Raw genomic sequence first — 27,830 nt, forward strand, 5'->3', positions numbered from 1 at the left:
TTCACTTATTACAAAATCATTTCACTCCCTGTTAGAGTTTAATAGGTCCTCCACTTCCCTACAGAATTTCTCATGTGTGAATGTAGATGCAAAATACTCATTCAGTTTGTCAGCTATCTGAACAGAATCATCAACAGTTAAATCATTGATATCAAGTGAACCAATCCAATTATTATTATTATTATTATTATTAATATCCATATGATGCAAGGAAGCCTGAGGCTTATGCTGCACGAGGGAAAAAAAAAAAAAAAAAAAAATCCCGAGTAACCCTGAGAGAGAGAGAGAGAGAGAGAGAGAGAGAGAGAGAGAGAGAGAGAGAGAGAGAGAGAGAGAGAGAGTCAAAAGTAGAAGGGAATCACCAAGAAAGAGAAGAATGATGAAATCCAGCTCAGGACCCTGGGTGTGCCAAGCCCATACTCACCAGATGTGAGCCCCCGGGGGTTCATCCCCTTCCTTCTAGAGTTGACATAAGTAAGAAGTCTTAACTGTTTTTCTTTGCATTGATTGAGCATACACATTTGAACACTTTCTATTATGGCATTGGCAGCTATTGCTATTTTTAATGCAGTTTCAAAAACTAGAAAAGGCCATCTTACTGCTGTTTACACAGATTTTTAACTGCATATATTGCAACTGACAAATACCAGCAATATAAACATAATAATACTTTTAACTGGATACTTTATCAGAAGAAAATGTTTGCTGGGATATTCCTTGAGTGGCATGATGTATGAGTTAACTGTGTTGTTTGAAGATAATAAAGCACTCAAAACCTATGTTGGTATTATTAAATTTATTTCCAAATTGGAAATATGTACATGACAACACGAATACCATAAAACATATGAAGTCAAATGTTTTGTGGTATTTTCTTGCCATTTCTTCAGCGACTGCAAAGACAGTAATTAACAGTTATTTTTATGGAATTCTTAAAATTGTTAGTAGAATTAGATAGTAAAATTAAAACTTTTAGTAAATCAAACTTACGTCTAATTCGAAGAACTTTGTTTTAACGTTAATTTTATATAGTAAATAACAATAACAATGATATGCATTTACAAGCCATCTTTGCAATATCGGCATCACAGAAAATCACTTTAGTCACAAGAACTTGTTGATTAGTTTATGGGTGAAACCAGAGCCGTGCCTAGAGTGAGGCGAACGAGGCTCTTGCCTCAGGTTAAAAGCTGTAAGGGGGCACCAAAAGAAAGATTAAATAATTTTTGAAATGAATGATGCATAAATAAATCTGTTAAATATTTATAATAAATACTGCTTATGAGAATAAAAATCACTTTAAACAGTTTTTATTATATTTTTTGTCATTCTTTTATTTTTATTAAAATGTGTACCAGAAATGTATTTTAAATGTCATATTTTTTTTATATTTTAGGGGAGGGTGCAAAGATGTATGCATTATAATCAATATACATATCTGTAGTTAATATATATCTAATTTAGTATAAGATTGATGCATTATACAGCTACGTTCCAGATAGGTTTTTATGCCAGTTTTTGATAACTAATGATGTAGGGCCATTATGTCATTAGTTCATGCCTATGTACACATAAACTAATAACTAATTAAATAATTCTTTCATCCTGTATGGATATTCCTCCATTATTCATTGGGGCTTTTATCAGAAAAGTTTCCAGTTTGATTTTCCATTCCAAGTCCCCATTGAGTAATGGAGGAATGTCAATATAGGATGAATAAGAATATTAAATTAGCTATTAGATTAATATGTACATGGGCATAGAATAACTATCAATGTCAAATGGTTCTATATCATTATTTATCACAAAACTGGCATAAAGCTGCCTGGAATGCAGCTATATAATCCATTTGATCTCATGCTAAATTAGATATTCTATCATTAGAATAAATAATGTTAAATTAGATATCTAATGTATAAATTATGGTGTATTTTACATGTGTATGTAATCACTAATTGATTTGCATTATCATTACTTCTACATATTGCTTACTAAATTTGATAACAATTATAAATTCTTGGTAGGATTTGGCCGCCCTAGCCAAGTGGTCAGGTGTGAGGGCACATGTGCTTTGAGTGACCAGGGTTCAAGCCTGTGACTGCTAAATACAGTGCTGTTTCTTGTAGTCTTTCGATCTAGTGAACTCCGCTGACCGTGTGGTTGTCCTATATAGTATAAACAGAAAATTTATTTATTTATTATCTTAATATATAAATATATAAATAATAAAAAAAAAAATATATATATATATATATATTTTTTTTTTTTTTTTTAATTTTTAATCTGAAAAAGTTTTTACTTTTAATTACAGTAATGCATTTAGATAATCCAGATAGCGAGATGGTATTTTATATACTTTTGAGAGCTGTGGATAAATTTTATATGGAGTATAATCGTTATCCAGGATATTTTGATGATCAAGTTGAACCTGATATTGTAAAACTGAAAGTAAGTTGCATTGAATTATTTTGTTATACTGTACTTAAATTTCAATAATTTCAAAAAAAAAAAAAAAAAATCTGGGTACAGATAGAATGGCCAAATTCCATCCTTAGCCCTTTTTTTTTTGCAAAATCATCAGATTGAAATGGTAACCATATCATTTCAGTTTGATGATTGATTCTCTAAATAAATTAATTAGTTTTCCAAATTCAATAATATTAAGATAAAGCTAAATAATATTTAATTTATTACTTCAAAACACTCTATTGATAGCTACATATATTTTATACATTAATTTTTGGCAGCCCGCATTTTCAACCGTGACAAGTAAACATGATGTGCGCTTATTCACAATAGAAAGTTTGCTAGTCACCAAACAAATTCTACAATTTACCACTTTATTTATTATTTATCTTTTAAAAAATTGCACATAAACATTATTGTATGTAAAAAAACACTTGGGTCAAGTTTGGCATAAAAGGTTGCGCTGTGATCAGTTAGCATTAGTAGAGGCATACGATGCAAGAAAGCAAGCTTATGCAGCATCAGCCAAAAAAAAACCCTCCCATTTTATCCCTCCATTTGTTCCAAATGCCTGTCCAGCTCAGCCTTCAATTTATTTAGGCTATTAGCTTCCACAACAAAAGATGGAAGCCTGTTCCACCAATCAACTACTCGCTGGCTAAAGGCAAATTTCACACATTCTACAACTATCTTTCCTCAATTTAAAACTTTGTCCCCTCAGGTTCTTAGTCTAAGCAAGAATCCCATCAGCATTCAGCTTGCTCAACCCATTCAAGGCCTTATACACCTCAATCAGATCACCTCGCAGGTGCCTACTCTCCAGGCACTACTTAAGCTCTTTCTTGGTAAGAGCACCTGTTTGTTCCCCTCACCAATCTTATTGCCCTTCTTTGTACTCGTTCTAGCAAATCTACTAAAATGAGGCCTCCAGACCTGTACATAGTACTCTAGGTGTGGCATGACCATTGCCTTGTATAATGGGATAATCACCTTCCTGCCCCTGCTAACAAAATTCCTATATGTCATTGACAAGACTCCATGACCTGCCCTGGCAGCCTGTCTGCACTGCTCGGCGAACTTCATATTTCCCAGGTCTTTTTCGCTTTCCACTTCCCTGAGTGTAGTACCACGCAGTTGGTACATTTCTGTTCATATGCAGTACTTTGCATTTGTCAACGTTAAACTTCAGTTGCCACTTCTCAGCCCATTTGCCCAACTTATCTAGATCCAGTTGGAGTAGCATACTGTCTTTACTGTCGTTAACAACCCTGCCAACCTTTGTATCGTCTGCAAACTTGGTCATTAAACCTGATATACCTTCATCAATATCATTGATAAATATACAAAACAACAATGGGCCAAACACCGGACCCTGGGGAATGCCACTGGAAACATTTGTCCACGAAGAGCAGTGTCCATTGATTACCACTCTCTGTCGTCTCCCACTCAACCATCCCTTTATCCATTGTAGCAACTTACCCTTAATGCCATAACTCTTCAATTTGTACAGCAGTCTTCCATGTGTAACAGTATCAAAAGCTTTCCTGAAATCCAAGTATATAATATCAAAATTATTTTTGGTGTTCAGTTCCTTTGTGACCACATAGTATCCAATCAAATTGGTCAGACAAGACCTCCCTTTAACAAACCCATGCTGTGTCTTAACTATTATTGCAGTCTTGTCTAGATGATCCTGCAATGCTTCTTTAACCAGTGATTCCATTATTTTCCCTGGAACACAAGTTAAACTAACAGGTGTGTAGTTACTTGTGTCACTTTTTGAACCCCCTTTGTGAACTGTTGATGACAGTTTGTCATCTGTCAGCATGTAATAGTAATACTATTCGCCATATAGTGCAATGAAGCTACATGCTTTTGCTGCATTGGCAAAAAAAAAAAAAAAAACCAACCAAGTAGATTAAGAAAACACAAATCATATGCTTCCCTACTCACACTGGTAACTGTACAGTAGATCTTTGAATTTATTCAAACTCAGCCTCAACTTCCTGCAAGGGCATCTTCCATCTATCAATGATTCGCTGGCTAAAAGAAAACTTCCTATAACCTAATCTAAACCTTAAGCCCTGTAATTTGAATTTATGAACAATGAGAATTCCACTTTCATTCGTTTTACTAATCCTTTTCAGAGCCTTATAAACCTCAATCAGGTCACTGCTGAGATGCCTGGTTGCCAAGCTCTGTAGCCCACATAATCTGAGTCTTTCATCATATGGTTGTCCTGCCAATCTCACCATTTGGTTGCCTGGCTCTGGACTCTTTCAAGAAGCCAAATGTCTTTTTTCAGGTGAGGTCTCTATACTTGAACACAGTATTCCAAATTTGATTTTACAATTGCCTTATACAGTGGGATTATGGCCTCTATCTCTACAGGATGTCATTTGAGAAATCATTGATAGGACACCGTGGGCTTTCCTGGCTGACTGTTTACACTGTTCAGAAAACTTCATATCTGCCTGTATTGTAAATCCTAGATTCCTTTCCTTCTCCACTGTTTTTAATTCAGCCACACGAAGTGTATAGTTTATTTGTGGGTTGCTATTCCCAAGTGTAAGATCTAGCTTTTAGTAGCATTAAAACACAGCTGCCACTTCTCTGACCATCTTTGAAATCCATTCAAGTCACCCTGAAGAAGTGCTGCTTGGCACTGTTCATTAACGACTTTGCCAATCTTTCCTCTTCAAATTTTGATATCACACCTTCTATCCCTTCATCAGTCTCATTTATGAAAATGAGAAATGAGAGTGGTCCAAGAACTGATCCTTGAGGGGCCCATCTCCTGATGTTACACCAATCTGAAGAATATCCATTAATCACAACCCTTTGCCTTCTGCCCTGCAGCCACCCAGCAGTTCATCTTAGAATCTTATCAGTAACCCCAACTTGTTCAAGCTTATACAGTAACCTCTCATGAGTGACCGAGTTAAATGCTTTGCTAAAATCCAAGTAAACTATGTCAAAATTGTTCCCTAAATTCAGCTCATGAGTAACTGTCAAAATAGCCTACTAAGATAGATATGGCATAGCCATCTAAATGTCCAGGGACATTTAGATAGATATGGCATTGTTATAGTTATGGCAATGTTACTAACAGGCCTCCGTAGCCGAGTGGTCAGGAGCAGGAGTGCAGTAGCACGCGCTCTTTGAGTAGATCGGGGTTCAAGTCCCTGACTGCTGAATACGGTTGATCTGCCAACCCGCACTGGACCAGCGTGGCAAATTATGGTCCATTTCCCTCAGCATGAATTGTTGAGGAAGCTTCCAACCTGCAGTGGGTTGATAATGGCTGCACTTGACCTTTTTTTTTTTACTAGTAAGTAACCAGTCTGTAGTTACTAACTTCACTCCTAGAACTGCTTTTATATATTGGCAGTACATTGGCACTTTTCCAATCCAAAGGAATCTCCTGAGTCCAAAGATGCCCTCATAATTAACCGCAGTGATTCAGTACACTCCCTCAACACTACAGGGTATATTCCATCAATTCCAAGAGCCTTACTTGCCTTTATGCTCAAAAGTTTTTCTAATAACCAATCATCTGTAATTACATCACTAATTTCATATGGTTCAGCCTCACTTGCACATTCTCTTTTCAGTATAAAGGGTCAATTGTCAGTAAAGACAGATGCAAAGTACTTGTTCAATTCATCCACAACATCAGCTGTATTGTCTAAGACTTTCCCACATCAAGGGCACAAGGGTTTAATCTGATTGACTTTTTTCTTTGCTGTATTCACATACGTGAAAAGTTCCTTGTCCCCATTCTTTGCTCTGTTAGCCAATGCTTTCTCGTTAGCATTAGCATTAGCAAGGGCACATGATGCAAGAAAGCAAGCTTATATAGCATCAGCCAAAAAACAAACTCCCCCCCTTATTTCACCCATCCCTTCGCTCCAAATGTTTGTCAAGTTCTGCCTTGAATCTATTTACGCTATCAACTTCTACGGCAGATGGAAGTTTGTTCCAGCAATCAACCACCCGCTGACCAAATGCAAACTTCCGCACACCTATCCTATAACTGTCTTTCTTCAATTTGAATTTATGCATTCTCAGACGATTATTCTGAGCAACAGGAAGAATCCCATCAGCATTGAGCATGCTCATACCATTCAAGGTTTTATACAAATCAGATCACCTTGCAGGTGCCTAGTCTCCAGACACTGTAATTTGAAAAATTTAAGCCTTTCTTCGAAAGAGCAACCCTTTGTTCCATTCACTAATCTTGTTGCCCTTCTCTGTACTCGTTCCAACAGCTCTCCATCCTTCTTAAAATGAGGCCTCTAGACCTGTATACAGTACTCAAGGTGTGGCCTGACCCCACTGCCTTATACAAGGGGATAATCACCTCCTTATGATAAGGAGGTGATAAGGATAAGGATAATCTTTAATACAAAGAATTGTATTAAATAATATTATTTATTATTTAATACTCCTATTATTACATAATAAATTAGCATTATATAATAATTGGTGGAATATTATTAAATATAGATATGAATAAGCTTGCTTTCTTGCATCATATGCCTCTGCTAATGCTAATGCTAATGCTAATCTCAGGGTCATATTGTTTGTTGCCTTTGAAATAAAACTGAATAACAAAATTTGCTTGATGGTTCATGACAAGCTTTACTCAGGTGTTTATTATGGCCATATTTGTTACTCTTGCTTACTGTATAACTGTTTAATATTTTAGTAAGTAAAACAGGCTTACGTGTACTGGATTAAAGCTATTTCCACTTTCATCCAAAGTTCAAGAATACATTGGCTAATGTTCGGGCATGTGTATTGTTCAGAAAACCAAAAAACTGTAAACACTGACTTGTCTCTTATCTCAGGTTCTGAATAAAACATAATGCATGGGTGTCCAACCCATGGGCCCATATGGCTCACTCCATATTGTGCAGCCTGCAGCCATGTAAGCAGCCTTCAAGCATTACGCATCCCCTGAGTTTAAAATTAATATGTCACAAAATATAATATCACACTGATTTTTGAAATTAACCATTTTCAACATTCAGTTTTTCTATGTTGCTTTCTCATGTTTTATGTATCTTCCTTAGAAGTTAACAATATTATTGTAACCATGTAATAGGATCATTCCTATTATATGTATTATATAATAAATAATATTATTTATTATTTAATACTCCTATTATTACATAATAAATTAGCATTATATAATAATTGGTGGAATATTATTAAATATAGATAACAAATATTAAATTCTGTTTTGAAAAATGCATAATTAGTGGTAAGGCACTGGTCTTTGTGGCCTGAACCTGTTTGCCAAAGCAACCCCACACGGCTTGCAGCCTTCAGTATTTATCTGTTTTGGCCATATTAGACATATGGTGCAAGGAAACCCTTCGCTTTTGCTTCACTAAATAAAAATAAATAAAAAAAGCAAATAAAATAAATTCCTGCAGTCCAGTGTAAACTTCCCACTACTCTGTAATTTAAATTTTTGGCTACTGGAGTCATTTCTAACAGTGAAAATTTCACCCTCATTCATTTTACTTTTATCTTAGAGCTATATTCACATCACTCAAACTTTTGTAAGGTGTCTAGTTTTTAAGCTCTGCAGCCCACATATTCCAAGTCTTCCCTTAGATACCCTTTTGCCAATTTCTCCAGGCATGTTGCCGGTCTTTGAACACTTTCAAGAAGCCCATCTTTCCCTCCAGGTTCAGTGTCCATACTGGACACAGTATTCCATGTATGATCTGATAATTGCTTTATAAGGCAAGTGTGAGATCAGGCAAGGTATTATATAGTGGTATCATGACTGCCCTGTCTTTACAAGAGAATGTTCAATAAAACATTGATAGGATTCCATGGGTCCTTCTTGCCACCTGTGCGGTGCCTCTGTAGCCAGGTGGGAAGGAGCAGCAGTGTGTCGCACACACTTCTTGATTAGACCCGGGTTCGAGCCCTTCACCACCAAATACGGAGGGTACAGAAAGGTCAGGGAATGACCACCGCATATCCCGGAGCAGTAGGCCTTAGTTGCTAATGCTCCTAAAAACCAAATAACATAACATAACTTGCCACCTGTTTACACTTCTAGGAACTTCATATCCGACTGTATCATAACTCTGAAATCTCTTTATTTTATTTTTAGTTCAGTTCCACCAAATGTGCAAGTTATTTTGGGGTTGCTCTTCCCCAAGTGTAAGACCTTGTATTTTTCTGCATTAAAAGATTGTTCTACTTGTCTGACCATCTCTGAAGTCTGTCTAAGTTGTCCTGAAGCTATGCTTGGCACTGATCATTAACTATTTTGCCAATCTTAGTATCATCTGCAAATTTTAACATCACACCCTCTATACCCTTGTCAGTGTTATTTCAGAATCAAAAACAAGAGTAATCCTGTTTACACTTCTAGGTCCTTGGGGAACTGCACTTCTTATGTTAGCCCATTTGAAGAATGACTGTTAATGAATCTTCTGCCTTGTAGTCATTCTGCAGTTCATCTAAGGATTTTCTCTGTGATTCCATTTTACAGCTTATATAATAACTTCTCATGCAGGACTGAGTCAAATTCTTTGCTAAAATCTAAGTAAACAATCAAAATTATTTCCTATAGCTCATGAGTGACTCTGTCAAAATAACTAATCAAGTTATGTAAACAAGATTTTCCCTTTACAAAACGATGGTGTTTCCTTCAGAATTCCATTTCAAAGTAACTGAAGATGCTCTGAGGATGATTGCTTCAATAACTTCGTGTTTCCAAGTTTCTCATTTTGAAATTTTGGTCAGTGGACTAAAGGATAAAAAAAAAAATAAACGATGAATAAAATATAGTTAATAAAAAATAAGTTAACCATGTAAAAATTATATCAATAGACAGCCACACTGCAAATATGTTCTCCTTGTGTGTGCTTGAATTTTGAAATTCATGTTTGGTTAGATTTATTATCCAAAAACTGGCAATCTATAGGTCCCCAACCCAAGGCAACCTATTATAAAGGCATCTTTGAGGTCGAGTTGCCTTTATAATTTTAAATTTCTAAATAAATTTGATTAACAAACAAGCATTGAATTTTAAAAGAATAGATTGTTCCATTAATAAAATTAAAATTTTGTGTTTAGCTGATGTTTTATTTTGTATGTGGTTATTATGAAAGCTGCTTAACTCTAGAAAGATAATTATTATACTGACATGCAATGGTATTGATATTATTTATATTTTTTATATGTATTGATATTATTCATTAAAATTCACCTCAGAATAATCTTTTGTTTATAAAATATGCAATGTACATGTTATTATTGTATTAACATTATCATTAACATTGTTTTAATGTTAATATTTTAACATTAAAAAATATTAACATAAAAATTAACTTTATATGAGTATATAGTAATTCCAACAATGGTAGAATTGCCAGGCATTCATTCAGATAATGTAATACTTGCTTGTTCCAGAAACTTTCATGTGTGAGGTGGAACTTTGACTACCACTGCATTTTGAATAGCTAAATCCAAGATGTCTCAGGTTTTTAGCTTGTTATTGCTGCTGCCATAGGTTTTGGTGCTCTAACACGAAATTTAACCCCCCCCTGCTAAAGGCATCAATATGTGAAATAAGCATCGTACCTTACCACTTTTTGAGATCTAGTTATCAACTGAGGCATGTAGAAGAAAGCCTTTATTATCAGTGTGAGTGAAAACGTGCCTTAATGTGCATAGGCCTAGCTCAAACATTGTTGTACTATAGTTAATGAGTGCATGTACATGTAAATAGTTCGGCTTTTCTGTTTTTTTTAAATTTGTCTAAAATGAATTAATGAAGTATTACTCATTTGAAGAGTAATAGTAATAGAGGCATGTGATGCAAGAAAGCAAGCATATGAGCTTATGTAGCATCAGCCAAAAAAAAAAAAAAAAAAAAAACCAACCCAATTTCACACATCCATTCCCTCTAAAAGTTTGTCCAGTTCCTCCTTGAATTTATTTAAGCTATCAACTTCCTAAGCTATCAACTTAAGCCTCTCTTGGTAAGTGGATCCCTTCATTTCCCTCACCAATCTTGTTTCCCTTCTCTGTACATGCTCAAGCAAATCTACATCCTTCCTAAAATGAGGCCTCCTGACCTGGACTCAAGGCATGGCCTGACCATTGCCCTATACAAAGGGATAATCACCTTCTTTTCCCTGCTAGCAAAATTCCTGTATATCATTGACAAAAACCCCATGACTTGCTCTTGCAGCATTTCTCTTGTCAAAATTCCATGACCTGCTCTTGTCTGCATTGCTCAAAAAACTTCACATCTCACTGCACAATTACTCCCAGATCTTTTTCATTTTCTACCACCCTAAGTGTAATACCACACAGTTTGTACGTTCCTCTGGGGTTACTTCTACCCATATGCAGTACTTTGTATTTGTCAATGTTAAACTTCAGTTACCACTTCTCAGCCCATCTGCCCAAATTTTCTAGATCCTGTTGCAGCAGCATACTGCCATTGCTGTCATTAACAACCCTGCCTACCTTTGTATCATCTGCAAACTTCAACACTAAGCCTGATATACCTTCATTATATAACATTGATAAATATACAAAACAACAGTGGGCTCAACCTGTGGGACGTCACTGATAACATTAATCCACGAAGAGCAGTGTCTATTGATTACCACCTTCTCTGTCTTCTCCCACTCAACCACCCTTTTATCCATTGTAGCAACTTACCCGTAATACCATTCTGCTCCAATTTGTACAAGAGTCTTCCATGCGCAACAGTGCCAAAAGCTTTCCTGAAATCCAAGTATATGATATCAAAATTATTTTTTGCATCCAGTTCCTTTGTAACCATATCATAGTAGCCAATCAGATTTGTCAGACAAGACTTTCCCTTAACAAATCCACGCTGTGTCTGAATTATTGCTGCAGTCTTGTTTAGATGATCCTGCAATGCATCTTTAACCAATGACTCCCTTATTTTACCCGGAACAGAAGTTAAACTAACTGGTCTGTAATTATTCGTGTCGCCCTTTGATCCCCCCTTTGTGTATTGGGGATACATTTGCACATCTCCAGTCCATGGGAACTTCCTCTAGTCCAAGGATGCTGTCATAATTATGGCTAAGGGTTTGCTTAGTTCCTTTGCCGCCTCCTTGAATATTACTGGATAGATCCCATCCACCTGAGGTGCCTTTCTTATGTTTAACTTCAACAATTTCTCCTCCACTTTGCTCTCTCAGTTATTACAAAATCATAAAGTACCCTGTTACAATTTGATAAATTTCTGGCATTTTCCTTCCTTAATAACTCCTCATGTGTGAATGTAGATGCAAAATACTCATTCAGTTTGTTTGTTATCTGAGCAGGATCATCAACAGTCAAACCATCGATATCAAGTGGACCGATCTGATTCATCCCCTTTTCCTAAATTTTCTATTAGTATCAGCAAAATAATGCAAGGAAGCAAGTTTATGTAAGCATTAATTCTGATGATATAGGCATACACATATGCATGCTTATCACTAGAATATACATGTAATTGATAAATTCTGAAAGGCTAATGATTAATATTTAGAAAGATATTTGTTTAATAATGATTTCCAGTTTGTCCTAGTATATTTGTAGGTGGTAGATGACTTTCATCAACCGGTGAAATACCACCACTTTGCTTATTGGAGGCTTGAAGTGGTGAAACTCGTGTTTAGTCTCTAGAGCAAAGTTTCCGGCATTCCCCTCCCCCCATACTTCTCCTTCAACCCATGCACGGTACTAAGTACTATAGGTTTTGATACCTTTCGTGTTTGGGAGTTTTCATAAAAAAAAATAATAATAATTCTCATTGTTTAACACAACACAATTTGGCTTGCCATTCACTTCTTCACCATAGCCATGAAGAAGTTCCAAGATAGCCTAATCTTGTTTGGAGGATGCTTGTTGACAAAGGAAATGCTTTTAAAGTTTGCTGTTATATTAGTGCTATCTGGAATGCATGACTGATGGAGAACGAAGAGCTGATAAAATGACTTTTTTTTCTTGTGATTTTTTTGATATATGGTAAACATCAGTTTTAGTGATCACTGGTTATTAGAATCAGCTGCTTAAGAGAATCAAATTCCAGAGCCGATTCAAATCAATAAAGTACACTACACTTTTATTGTTTATTAGAATCCTATCTTCGGTTATAAGAATCACTTTTTAACTCCTCTGTGATATCTTTCTAAAGCACATTTCTGAAGGTCATGACCATAAAACAATAAAAACAATTTGCAGTTTTCGGTTTATGGGGCCTTTTTGTTTGTACAATCTGTTATTAACAGGTAGTTACTAAGTTTAACAGAAGAAGAAATGGCCCATTCTCTTACTGATAATTTTGCTAAGGAGGAAAATGAAGATGAACCCGGACAACTTCCAGTTACTTTATTTAATATGTATATTAATTAAGCTGTATGCGTAAGATAAATTTATTTTAATTTTGCTAACCTGCGGATAATATTCTTCCAATTTTCATGCATCATTTAATTGGTAATAAACTTTTGGTAATAAAGTGAAAATTTGTGCTTTATATCTTTATTTTTAATCAAAATTCAATTTGCAAATGTGATCACTGTAATTAGCACTTACTGTATTAGAAATACTGTTAGAGTTTCTGTTGTGTTAATGGTTACAAATGAAATATCAGTCTCTTGAAATATAAAGTTCTTTGATGCATTAGGTGAGTTATAAATAATTTAGGTGAGTTATAAATATTTAATATTTTTGCCTTTGTAATACAACTGTGATCAATTTGCTTTTATGCCAAAATACCTGAAGATTTTTTAGAAGATAATTTTGCACCTTTTTTCATTCAACTTGTAGTGATAATATTATTGTTATTCAGTAACATGTTAATTACTTGTTTTAAGTGGTGTGTAAAGCTGATTGCTTGAAAATTAAGTTTTTATTATAAGATATATGTTTAATTTATAATGTGAATTTATAATAGGAAGGGTGAATATGTTTCTTCGTTTTGGAAAAGGTAAAAAAACTCCAGATTGAACTGCAGAAGTATTTGTATAGTAACTATATTATGTTGAAATTAGGTTATGAACAGAAAAACCAGTTCTGTGTTAAACAGTTCTTCTCCTCAGCACTGTATATAATTTGTTTTAAATATTTGGAATTCCCTCCCCCAGTGTCTGTTTGACTTCATAACTGAAGTCAGACTTACTTAGGCTTGAAAGAGTTTGTTTTTATCTTTTGACCATGTTTAGTCTTGGGAATCCTATGTTATTTAACTAAATAAATTTTTGCTTTGTTTCTGGCAAGAAATGTGTACAGTGCTATTCCCATCTTTTAAACAGATTATTAGGAATAAACTTTTCCAGATAGATAATGAAATAATGTTTTTAATATTGTTTTTGTGAAATAAGCAATTGCTTAAAAAATGGAATTATCTGTATGTAAATAAAATTGTTAGAACAAAAATTTTCACTTTTTTTTTTTTTTTTTTTTTGCATTATTAGAGTTGTTTAGGTCGTATATTGCAAGAGTGGGGTTGTGCTCCTTTAGCAAAAGATGACTATGTTTATGAAATGTAAGTAACAAATATCTTATTTTTTTACCAACAGATCTTACCATTATCTTATTTGTTTGTGTTATTCAAATTTTTTATCTGAAGATCAATTTATGTAATCAAACTCCAAGTTTCAGATACATGGGCATGTTTGTATGATTAGATATAGTAACAGTTTTTGACAAATGTTCTAAAACACTTTGTCCTGTTACATTCAATCAGTTTTTTAAACTTTTGTTTAATAGTAATGGTAATTACTTAGCATAAAGATATTTGGAAAATGCACACTGATTTGTTTAAACAGCTTATTTGGACACCCTGTATAATACTGAACAGTATTGCACAGGGTGTTTCAGAACGAGGTACCAGAATTCCAGAATGGTGAGTGTCAAACACTTAAATGTTCCATAACGTGTCATCATGTGAAATCAACAGATGCTATGAAACAGAGAGACAGTGTTGGATGGGTGTATAACTATGTGGCCCTGAGTGCCAAGCGAATCTGAGGTCAAGCGTATCTAGTGCGAATCAAACAGTGATCTTTCTGAGAGATAAAAGTTCTTTTTAAGTTATATCGTTTTGTATAAGCAGTTTATTTATCATAAATAAGTTCTACACTTGTAAAGTATCAAGTAAGGACAGAGAAAGGAAATTCACCTTCCTTTTTATTATATATATTATATTCTTTACTAACAACTAACTTTTCTAACCGCTTGGCCTCCTTGCGGCACTGCTCCTGCCTCCCCGTGGCGGGGCTGGAAACCTTGGCAGAAAAGTCCTCTTGCCAAGGGCGAAAAGGAGCAAAAATGGCAAATACAGACCAAAATGACATGAATAATGACAACCCAAAGAGATTGAAGACAGATCGGATGGAGCAATCCTGCCCATCTTTCTTAATCTTTCACTCTCTAAGTAACCAGCCAATGAGCAAATTGTCTCCCTTTGTTATACAGAAACATCTGGAGGGTATAGCAGGATCTCCCAAGACGGTGAAGAGACTGCAATCAGGAGACTTACTTATAGAAACCACGAATCAAAGACACTCTGAAAAGCTTCTACAACTAACAAGCTTTGCTGGAATTCCTGTAAATATATCACCTCACGCAACCCTAAATTCATCTAAGGGTGTCATATCGAGTTGGGATTTATTAAATGTCACTGAGGAAGAAATAACCCAAGAATTGCAGGGACAGAACGTAATTGAAGCGAAAAGAATAATGATTAAAAAAGATAATCAACTGACACCTACAAGAAATATTATTCTCACCTTCAATACGCCAAACTTACCCTCCTCTGTAAAAGCAGGTTATTTATTTTGTTGCATTCGCCCATACATTCCCAACCCTTTAAGATGTTATAAATGCCAAAAGTATGGGCAAACCGTATGTAGAGGAATTCCTGTCTGCCCTAACTGTGGGTCCTCAGACCATATACAAAATGACTGTACTGCTACAAAAATGACATGTACAAATTGCAAAGGCGACCATCCTGCATATTCGAAGACATGTGAAAAGTGAAAAACTGAGAAAAAAAATAGTAAAATACAAGGTTGAAAACAAAGTCAGTTACCAAGAAGCAAGAAAACTAGTTGCACCAACTATAAATCAGAATATTACCTATGCAAATGCTGTAAAAAAATATCAAGTAGTCTCCGTTCAAACCGATGTCACAGTCCCTACTAATAAATCAATTTCTGATTGGGCTAGAAATGTCCTCTCTGAGATGCAACCAACTGTACGCAAGCAACAATCCAAGACCACAGACCAAGCAAATAATACACCTCTGACAATACCAGCGGTAATTCCTCCACCAGTGATTGCTACCACATCTTGTATTACAAACACAAATACTGTGAAAAATATTCAGGACACAACCATGGACACAGATGGCACATCTATACAGGAAGATCCTATTTTAGAAATCCATGCTGAAGAAGAAGAAGAAGAAATGGACACTGGTCGGCCAGTCTTCCTGAAAAAAGACAAAACAGAAATTGGAACGCCATAAACCAGTCACTTTTAAAAAGCAGTCAGAATCAGCTCCATCAACTAAACACAGATAATGCCTTGTATTTTACAATGGAACTGCAGAGGTTTTCGTTGTAATACAGACGATATCCAAGATCTAATAAATCGATTTTCACCAGTAGCCCTTTGTCTTCAGGAAACTTACTTAACTTTGCAAATTTCTCCATCGATAAAGAACTTTTGCCTTTTTTGAAGGGATTGTAATACAACGAACGCTGCCCATGGTGGTGTTGCAATCCTGATAAATTCAAAGATCCCAACTAAACATATTCCACTTCAAACTGAAATAGAAGCTGTTGCTGTGCGTATAATGCTCCATATTGAAATAACATTAGTATCAATCTACTTACAGCCAAACCGTACCTACTGTTTAAAAGATCTTGAAGATCTCCTTATACAGTTACCTCCACCTCTCTGTATTTTAGGGGACTTCAATGGGCACTACCCCTTATGGGGCGATCCTAAATTAGATAGACGAGGTCGACTCATTGAGAGCCTAACAGAGGCCGTAAACCTCACCATACTCAATACTGGCACACACACACTCACGTTCAGCTCCCAAATGGACATACCTCAGCCATAGATCTCTCCATTACTGGTCCCGACCATAGAGTGGTATTTTTTAAATGATCTAATGGGTAGTGATCACTTCCCAATCGTATGCAACCTATTAATAGCACAGGCTCCTCCAGCTCAACCCTGCAGAAAATGGAAATTTGACCGAGCAAACTGGGCAAAATTCCAGTCATCAATATCTTTTGATAATGAAAAAATCCATCTCCAGCCTATTGATGATGTGACAGAATACATCACGTCACATCTCCTAAATGTGGCTGAAGATACAATACCACTATCAAATCCCTCAATTCGTAAGCATTATAATTATTGGTGGAATCAGCAATGCACAAATGCCAAAAAAGCAAAAAATAAAGCCTAGAATTTGTTTCGGCAATATCCAATAACACCCAATCTAATAAATTATAAGAAGTCAAAGGCAAAAGCATGTTTCATACAAAGGCAAGCCAAGAAAGAATCCTGGATTCTTTTTGCATCAAGCATTAACAAAAACACTGACACCAAAATAATATGGAAAAAAATTAGACAGCTTTCTGGTAAGTTTCCTACTGTACCTTCACCAATTCTGTCCTATAATGGGCAAGATCTATCTGGTCCTTTAGATATCGCAAATGTTTCCAAACTGCCCTCCTTCTGCCATATAACAAACCCCTACAATATTCCGAACTCTTGCATGCTATCGGAACAGCCCACAATGGTGCTGCCGGACCAGATGGAATCTATTACGTCATGCTACAACATCTTGATGACAAAGCTTTGTGTCTCCTTCTGCTCTTTTACAATCGTATTTTTCTAGAAAATGTCTATCCAACTTCTTGGCATCATTCTACTGTTTTGGCATTTCTAAAACCTGGAAAAGATCCAACCAATCCCAATAGCTATAGACCAATATCCCTCTCAAGCTGCCTCAGCAAAATTCTAGAAAAAATTGTCTACTGTAGACTCGTCTGGATCATTGAGTCAGAAAAGTTAATGAACAATAGTCAGTATGGCTTTCATCAAAACAGGTCATGCTTGGACCTTATGGTTAAGGCTGAATTTGCCATTCGTAATGCCTTTATTAAGCACGGACATCTAGTAATGGTTTCCATAGATATAGAGAAGGCTTTTGATACCACCTGGCGGCATGGCATACTAAGGGATCTTTACTCTCTTGGTCTGCGGGGCAACCTTCCTATATTTATAAAGCATTTTCTACACACTAGATCGTTTCAAGTAAGGCTGAATTTGCCATTCGTAATGCCTTTATTAAGCACGAACATCTAGTAATGGTTTCCATAGATATAGAGAAGGCTTTTGATACCACCTGGCGGCATGGCATACTAAGAGATCTTTACTCTCTTGGTCTGCGGGGCAACCTTCCTATATTTATAAAGCATTTTCTACACACTAGATCGTTTCAAGTAAGGCTGAATTTGCCATTCGTAATGCCTTTATTAAGCACGAACATCTAGTAATGGTTTCCATAGATATAGAGAAGGCTTTTGATACCACCTGGCGGCATGGCATACTAAGAGATATTTACTCTCTTGGTCTGCGGGGCAACCTTCCTATATTTATAAAGCATTTTCTACACACTAGATCGTTTCAAGTACGATACCAACATGCCCTCTCTGCAACTTTCATTCAGGAAGAAGGTGTTCCACAGGGATCAGTACTGAGTGCCACTCTTTTCGCCCTTAGAATAGATTCTATCACTAAACAACTTCCAAATACCGTAGAAACTTACCTTTATGCAGATGACCTTTCCATCTCCTGTCATTCCCAAAATATGAGATCTATTGAACGACAACTTCAGATATCATTAAATAAAATACAGCAATGGGCCAGCCTTAACGGCTATAGGCTTTCGCAGCAGAAAACAGTTGCTATCCATTTTTGTAGACAACGCAAACTTCATCTGGATCCTGAACTTCACATCTCTAATATCTTCATCCCCAGTCACTAGTAATATTAGATTTCTAGATTTAATCATGGACAACAAGCTAAATTTCTTAGAGCACATTAAAAAAGTACGTACTACCTGTTTAAAAAAGATAAACATACTCAGAGCTTTATCTGCACAAACTTGGGGTGCAGATCATACCTCCCTTCTTCAATTATACAGAGCATTAATTAGATCCCGTCTTGATTATGGAGCTCCCATTTATGACTCTGCCAGAAAGAGCGCATTACGCTGGCTTGATCCAGTTCAACACAGTGCACTGAGGATTGCACTTGGCCCTTTCAGAACATTGCCTGTACATTGATGCTCACGAGCCGCCACTATCTTTACGTAGGAAATTGCTTTTGCTGAAGTATTCTGTTAAGATACAAGCTTGTGCCTCGCATCCCATTCAGCCATATCTTTTCAATCCACCATTAGAAAATCTGTACAGGAATAAACCTAGCATAGTAAAACCAGCTGGTCATCACCTTCTTGAACTACTGCAGGTTTGGAATATATCCATCCATTCCGTACAAGTAGCCACTTGTACTCAACCACCATGGGTTCAACCTTCTATACCGACCTGTGACACTTACCTCTGTCAGTGGGGAAAGAATATTTTGCAAGCAACAAATATCAGACAAATTCATGCTGTTCACCCTCAAAAATATATTGATTTTTTACCAATATACACAGATGGCTCTAAATCCAATTCAAAAGTTGGAGCAGTAGCATTAGTAGAGGCATTTGATGCAAGAAAGCAAGCTTATGCAACATCAGCCAAAAAAAAAAAAAAAAAAAACCCCACTTCCACTTCACCCCTCTGTTCATTCAAAATACCTGTCCAGCTGAGCCTTAAACTTATTTAGGCTATCAACTTCCACGACAAGGGATGGAAGTCTGTTCCACCAACCAACCAACCACTCGCTGGCTAAAGGCAAATTTCCGCACGTCTATCCTACATCTGTCTTTCCTCAATTTGAATTTATGCCCTCTCAGGTGATTATTCTGAGCGAGAGGAAGAATCCCATCAGCATTGAGCATGCTCAAACCATTCAATGCTTTATACACCTCTATCAGATCACCTCGCTGGTGCCTAGTCTCCAGATACTGTAATTTGCAAAACTTAAGCCTTTCTTTGTAAGAGCACCCCTTTGTTCCATTCACTGATCTTGTTGCCCTTCTCTGTACTCGTTCCAGCAGCTCTACATCCTTCTTGAAATGAGGCCTCCAGACCTGTATACAGTACTCTAGGTGTGGCCTGACCATTGCCTTATACAAGGGAATAATCACCTCCTTATCCCTGCTAGAAAAATTCCTATATATCATTGACAATACACCATGAGCTACTCTTGCAGCCCGTCTGCACTGCTCAGAGAACTTCATATCTGCCTGCACAACCACCCCCAGGTCCCTTTCATTCTCTACCACTGTCAGTGTAGTACCACAGAGTTGATACGTTGCTGTGGGGTTGCTGTTTCCCATGTGTAGTACTTTACATTTGTCAATGTTAAACTTCATTTGCCACCTCTCAGCCCATCTGCTCAACCTTTCCAGATCCTGTTTCAGCAGCATAGTGTCAGTAGTGTCCTTGACAACCCTGCCTACCTTTGTATCGTCTGCAAACTTGGACATTAAGCTTGATATACCATCATCAATATCATTTATGAATATAGAAAGCAATAATGGACCCAACACTGAGCCCTGAGGGACTCCACTAATAACATTAGTCCACGACGAGCAGTGTCCATTGATTAACAATGCAGCTGCAGTGTTTCCGAATACAATTGTATCAGCAGCCTTTCCTTCTGAATTCTTCGCAATTAAACTAGCTTTAAAAAATCTCTCTCCTAACTGCTTTTTAAAATCAGTAATTTACACTGATTCCCTCAGCTCAATCAAGGCATTGTGTAATTCCTCAGATAAATTTCACCCTGTTATAAATGATATTAGAAACTTATTTCTAAAGATTAAAGAACGCCACCAACTGGTCACCTTCTGCTGGATACCAGCACATTCTGATATTTTAGGCAATGAAATGGCTGATAAAGCTGCAAAAAACCCCCAACCAGCTTAGATTTAACCAATATCCCTGTTCCAGCCTCAGACTATGCACTAATGATTCATGCTGCATGCCTATCAGAATGGACAGCACTATGGCATTCCCAAATAAACAATAAACTCTTACAGATTAAACAGGTTCCGAAAATCTGGCTCTCCAGTGTCCGGACATCAAGACGAGAAGAAGTAATTCCTTCAAGAGCAAGAATAGGTTATACTTACCTGACCCACCTTCATTTACTCACAGGAGATGATCCACCACAGTGTCCACATTGTTCTCTAAATTTGACTGTGAAACACATTCTCATTGAATGTCCATTCTATAAACAAGACAGAAATACAACCCTGCTATCTTTGGTTAACTTTCGGAAACCAATAACTCTAGAGAATGTCATTGGAGACGATGCAAAGATTCCTGAATTTTTTAACTTTCTGAAGAAAATTGGAGTTTTTAGTCATTTCTGATTTCTGCCTTTTCTGACGTGACAAGAAATTCTCATATATATTTACAATAAAGGAATAGGCGCATTATAGCCAAAGCAGCTTATGCGCCATAAAACCCCCACAACAACAAGTATGTTCAAAATATAATAGTAGTATCCGAATGCTTACTACTGTATAAGAGAAAATTATAAACAATATTGTAAACATGTGACTGTGCAGAAACTGTCCACTGCATCCTTGATATGGTGCTGCAGGTCTTGTTTGGCTTTCGCATCTGTCAGTTGGAAAGCATAATTCCTTAACAATGCATTTTCAGGAAGATTTTTCACTGAAATTTCATCATTTTTTTTTTTGTAAATTAATAAGAATTAAAAAAAAAACCTTCTTGCACAGAATAAATGAGGAATAATGTAGCAACTAGACAGAATTTCAACCTCGGTTTTTTTATTCATGAGGGGGGGTGTGCTAGAGTGATGCAAATTTTGGCAGATGTTTAGATAGATGACATAATTCTATAGTAGGAGATATTTCAGTCTGCTTTATAGATTTAAATTCTAAGGATAGCTCATATAGCCAGACAGAGGTTATACCTAACACGTGCTAAACCTCAAGTCAGATATGCTCACTTAACTTAACCAGATACATTCACTATACAGAGGAATCTTACAAATATACAGGTATGTTTATAATACAGGTATATGCATTTAGAAAGAAAGTCCAGAATGGCATCATCGTGACACTCATGAGTTGATTATAGATCCAATTCTAGGATAAGCAATTTGAGTGTATCCAGCCACATTTGGGAAGTGTCTTAAAACTTTGTAACCTGTTACGGTATAGAAGGTTTTTTTTTTTTTTTTTTCACTTGTTTGGAAAGGTCTCGGTTTGAATCCTGCCAGAGATAAGAAATTCTTCAATCAGATGTAGAAAAGCCTTGATTTTTTAGTATGTGGTCTGTGCACGTGCACTGAAGGTTAGAGCATAGTATAGTCTTAGAGTGGTGCAGAGCTGATGAAAATTAACTGTTTACTCACTTTAGGACCTAAAACTTGAGGTACCGTGCTTGAAGATGTTTGGGGATTACACGGTTTTTCAGGTGATGATATACAATTTAAAAAAGTATTAGCAACTTAGGGGCAGAACTGTGGATAATAGTTTTTGTCTTTAAGTTGAGCACAAGCCCAGGCCTTAATACAGAGTATGTGACCTTGATCTTTAGTGAGAGAGCAGAAAGATACCTATGATCAAAAATTGAATGCAGTAAAGCATACAAATTCTATCAGAAATCTTATTGACATGTTTAATTCTCCAATGTACCCATCTGTTTTATAGCTGAATACTTGCATTGTCCAGAAGAGCCATATATTTCATATATAATGCCAAAAGTGAAAAATTTTTGACTTAGGTCAGTTCAAATTACACAATTTCAAAATAATGCTTTTAATATTTTAAATCCTAAATTTAAACAATTTTGCTTCTTCTCTCCCCTTGTCTGGAATAGTGTAAGGAACAAAATCTCAACAACAGGACCTTGCTTGTATTTGACGATGTGCCTCATGATTCTGTTAATAGCAATGTATATTTTCATACCAACAAATTATGACTTCTTTGTAATGACTTCTTAGTAATACAATACTAAGAGATCCACAGACAATATTGTAGCATCATGGGAGTAAGCCAGTGTCCCTGAAAATTCAGTTACAGATTGTGAAATTGGCAAATGAGATTGACTTCAAGGTGGAGATTATGCTGAGCTAACCTAATGATGATCTGATTAAGTTAGAGCAGCAAATGATAAGATTGGAGGAAGAGGAAATGCAGCCAACACTGCAAGTAAAACAGTTCATGATGAAAAGTATGTGTGAAGCCTTCAGTGTAAATTGGAGACTACCTACCTCTATGAGCATTCCCCATATGGCCTGCTCTGGGATCCTTGCTTGTGTCTAATGTGATGCTAAAGACTACACGATCAAAGTGCATGCTCCAAATTTTTGGGCATGCCAGCAATAGTAGAAGGAAGAAAAGGAAATTCAGAACACAAAACAGAGCTGAATGTCTCTTTTGATGCCTATGTATGTGCGAAAGGGCACAGGGAAATGTTCTATTTGAATACAGACTGAAGTGACCATTCCATCAAATGTTCAGCTGCTCATAATTTATTGAATTTTCACAAAAACCAGTCAGCTGTTGTCACCTACACATACAGGTTGTAAGGATATGTTTCCATTGGAACACAGACTGAATTTAATCCCCAAAGGCGTCACTATGTATTGAATTATTAAAAGTCAGCACAAAAACCCAGTTAGCTGCCACCACCTCTACCAAAACAGTGTGATAAGATGTCACTCAAATGTTGACCGATAGTAAATCAAGAAAATATAGAATTGGACTACCCCAGAAATGATAAATTCAGAACTGAGAAAAATAACTGTGGCATTATTGGTTACCTAATGTATTTATTAAAAACTTCCTTTCTATTTGCTTAGCTCAAGTTTGTGTTGGATCTACTCCTGATTATTTTGTCAGGAGAATATCTGACAGTTAAGAAAAAGGGTTGCAATTACATTCATTTTTATGCTGGAGCACCTTGCATTATCTGTCCAAAACTTGCATGTTGAAGTAAATAAACCAGCTTCATCTCTACAGTGATCCATGCTCAATGTCATGCTTGTTTGTTCTCAAAATAAACTATCACAGAACTTCTGCCAGCTGTATTTAATGCTTTCTTTGATTCAAGTAAGTTTTCTCAGTTGTGCAGTGCAGGAGTCATTGAAAGAAAACAGCAGAGCCATTGATCATCTTGCATCCCAAATATCAACTAATAGGTTCAGACTGAGTACACTTAATGGTTCAAGCCGAATCTTCATCGTAATTCAGAATTAATCATTCCTGAAGATTTGTCCTAATTTCACTGAGAAGACTTTTTTACAACATATCTGACAGTTAAGAACAAGGGTTGCAATTAAATTCACCTTTATGCTGGAGCACCCTGATTGCATCACATGTCCAAAACTTATGTTGGAGTAAACAAACCAGCTTCATTCCTTCAGCACCCATTGTAATTGGAGAACCAATTTGTAATACAATAGATTCAGAGAACAAAATTGAATACGAATAGATTTTTCAAAAAAAATCCTTTTTAGTACCTCAGTATCATTGAAGATAAAGAAATAGATATTTTGCAGTATCAGTTCTTTCATACTAATGAAAGAAGAAAGAATTGATGTGCAGTGGTCCATTGTTAGTTGGGGAATTGAAAGTTGCTCAAGAAAGCTTGAAATAAACGAACGATTCCAAGTCACCAGGTTGAAATTTGTGTGAAATTTCATGCAATTTGGACCTGGTGCCATTAAGAGGGCACCACTCAATTTGAATTAATTGGCATTATTTTCTAAATTATTTTAGGGTATCCCTTTATCTCAATTTATTTCTTCCCTCTCCCTTTATTTCTTCCCTCTCCCTTTATTTCTTCATCGCTCTAGTTAGGTACTGGTTTACTTTCTGTTCTTCACTAACTTAGCCTTCCATATGACTGGCATATTTTATATTCTAATTGTTTCTATAACATGTGGTAGGTAATGCTTGGCAGCTACCAATGTTTGCTCTAAAGATTTATATATAAAATATTAGAACATAAGTATAGTGACTTTAAAATTTAAACAGAAATGCTAAAAGCAAAGGAATAAATTTTGCTTTTCCAAATCTACAGCCATAATTAAAATGGTGTGTGTGTGTGGTACAATAGGGTCTCTTTGATTGCATAGTTTGGGCTTCTGTGGTAGAGTCAAACATTCTAAACCAAAAATCCAGGTGTGAAGCTGGATTTTAACACAGAAATTTGAAATGTAGCATTTGGTTATTGGGATTGGGTTTGTGATAACTCTTCTCATTTCCTCACATGATAAGGTGTCTTTACTAAATTTATAGCTACTTTCTTCACTGACTTCTAAATTTATGTATAGGTTTTATTTGAATATTTTAGCCTTTAGTATTTCTCTTTAAATTTTATAGTTTCAGAGTTACTATAATTATGTTCATTTGCGTGGCGCCTCCATGGACAGGAGCAGCAGTGCATAGCACACGCTTCTTGATTAGACTCGGGTTCGAGCCCGTGAGCCACCAAATATGGAGGATGCGGAAAGGTCAGGGAATGACCACCGCATATCCCCGGAGCAATATGGCCTTAGTTGCTAATGCTCCTAAAAACCAAATAACAACAACATGTTCATTTGCCTCATGTTTCACTTGTTTTTCATTTCTATTCTAATATTTTATGTTATGGCTGTATTGATTTGTGTTGTTTTATGTGAAGTTATAGGCACTTAATTTCTAAAATTTCTCCTAGTGTCTTGCATTTTCCCCCTTTTTTTATGTTTAATATATACAGGGTGTCTCAAAAATATTGGTACAAACGTTTAGGGGAGGCAGGTAACATCTAAAAGAATGTGAATCGCATAGGAACCCATAACTGGAAACGTCACGGGAAAGTAGTAGCAGAGACACAAGGTAATAATTAGTGACAAACATTTATTTGACATAATATTAACAATGGAGTATGAGATGGATGCATTTCATGATGTTACAACAGATGCTCGAAGGTTCCACCATGAGACATGATGCATGCGTGACACCGACGCAGCATGGATTGGCAGACACGGTTGAACACCTGGAGTTTTTTGACAGTAGCGCAGATGAGTCTCACCACGAGATCCATTTCTGTCCATAATGGGCAGGCGCCCCGTCATGTTGAAACCAAATGTTGCGTCTCACATTTGCTGGAACTTCGTCAAGTAACCCTGGTAGAACTTGTTCAAGAAATATCCGATATTTAGCGGAGTTCGTGGGGGATGGTAACAGGTATGGGCCGACTAAGCAGTCACCGACCATACCTGCCCACACATTTATTGTGGCGCATGGAGGCGCACACCATGTGGACCGTCTGCTAATCCATACACTAGGTGCACGTCTGCCAGCTCATAGTTCGTATATCGATGCATGCTCTTCGTGTGGCGACTACCGCTTGAATGAGTAAACCAGAAATTTTCCCTCTTGCGAACTGATGGAACAGTGCCGTGTACCGACTTACCGTGACATTTCCGGTTATGGGTTCCTATGCGATTCACATTCCTTTAGATGTTACCTACCTCCCCTAAATGTCTGTACCAATATTTTTGAGACACCCTGTATATAACAAAATAAATTAATAGAATAGTCAACAAATATAACAGTAGAAAAAGACAAAAGTGTGAAATATTTTAGAGAGCCTAAAGAGAAATTTAGAAGCCACTGAAAAGACTAGTTGAAGATCTGAAAGAGTGAGTGAAATATCACAAATTTCAATGGTAAACTATTCACTCGTTTATTCTTTTCTTCTAAGTTATATATATATATTAAATAATATCTATGAATTTCTCTTGTTTTTTGCATCTCTTCTTGGTGAACTGACCTATATGTCAGTTTACAAAGAGTGACTTCCAATTTCTATGACGAATGCTGAATATTCATAAATATGTTGTGTTGTTTTCAATAAAACTGAAATTCACTATCCTCCAATCGTGTATTGGACTTGCAAGAAAACAGTAATTTCAAAAAAAAAAAATAAAATAAATAAAAAAAATTACAATTTAATATCTAGTCTAGCTACCATAGACTTTGGTTTGCAGCAGTCTTGTTGAATATGGATTCAAATCTTTCTTATATGTACATACTAGAATTTTGAACTACTCTCTTTTAAGTGACTAGTTCATTCACTGCAATTAGGCCTCTGTTTTCAGTTGTTGGCCCAAAATATCAGATGTTTAACTGGCTAAGGAAGATTTTTGCATTGTATTATTGGCCAAGCTATATGACACAGAGCATAGATATGATCCAACCCCCCATAGAATTATTTCTTCATTGCAGATAGAACAGAATTCAGACCATTACATTCTCCCTCCCCACAAGTTCATAACAATAAATTTGGGGGGGATGTAATGAATACAATTAAGCCTTTGTGAAACTTTTTTTATACACATCTGTGTATATACAAGAAACAGTTTATACACTTGTGTGTGTGTCCATTTAGTATGTAGATTGTGTTACTATGAGTCATTGTTTCCACTCTATGACAGATATTGAGGTTAAAGCTTTGGCTTATGAGCACATAACCAGAATTGATTGTTGCATTTATATAAACTGTCTGTCTGTCTGTCTGATGGTAATTCATCTGATACTTTCCCCTCATTCTTTGGTGTCTGTCTCTCTCTCTCTCTCTTGAGATTGCCAAAGGTAGATTTGTGATCTCCTGTTATAACACATTTTGAGTGCTAGACAGTGCTTAGAGTCAATTAATAGTTACTTGTTAAGCTTTTGACAAAATACTGTAGACTCCCAATTATCCAGGGGTGGATAATTGGGGGTCTACAAATTATGGGAAATATATTTATCCAAATAACCAACACCCCAGATAATCTATAAAATGAAAGAAAACTTGTAATTGTGACAAAAACAAATTTATTTATAAAGGAATGCTATAAAGGTTTAATATGAACGTATAATTTTTTTTTTCCCCTAAAAGGAAAAACAGTGAAATTTGCTTTTTTCTTTGGAAGCAGCAACTATGATTCTGTGTAATTGAGTAAACTCATTAAGTTCACATTTTAGCACCTTTTTCATGTTTATTGATGAGCTTAAACTTTTTTTTCCCCTCTTCAATAGAAAGAACAATCATTTTCTGTTGTAACAGGATACATGCAAATAAATAAATTACAAAAAAACTGTGATAACAGTGTTAAAATTAATCAGATGGTAGAAAGTT

General features: G+C 36.1%; 1 protein-coding gene across 2 annotated transcripts in view; it reads left to right on the forward strand.

Moving 5' to 3' along the window:
- Nucleotides 1-27,830, forward strand: part of APP-BP1 (Nedd8-activating enzyme E1 regulatory subunit APP-BP1) — a 237,617-nt gene that overhangs the window by 209,227 nt on the left and 560 nt on the right. For both annotated transcript variants that reach the window (XM_090376930.1, XM_090376931.1), the window contains 2 exons: nucleotides 2,312-2,448; nucleotides 13,950-14,020. In XM_090376930.1, coding sequence (XP_090233056.1) covers nucleotides 2,312-2,448; nucleotides 13,950-14,020 — 208 coding nt within the window. The remainder of the gene's footprint in view (nucleotides 1-2,311; nucleotides 2,449-13,949; nucleotides 14,021-27,830) is intronic.

The sequence above is a fragment of the Mastigoproctus giganteus genome, chromosome 7, assembly GCF_048544385.1.
Source record: "Mastigoproctus giganteus isolate SK-2022 chromosome 7, ASM4854438v1, whole genome shotgun sequence".
NCBI lineage: Eukaryota > Metazoa > Arthropoda > Arachnida > Uropygi > Thelyphonidae > Mastigoproctus > Mastigoproctus giganteus.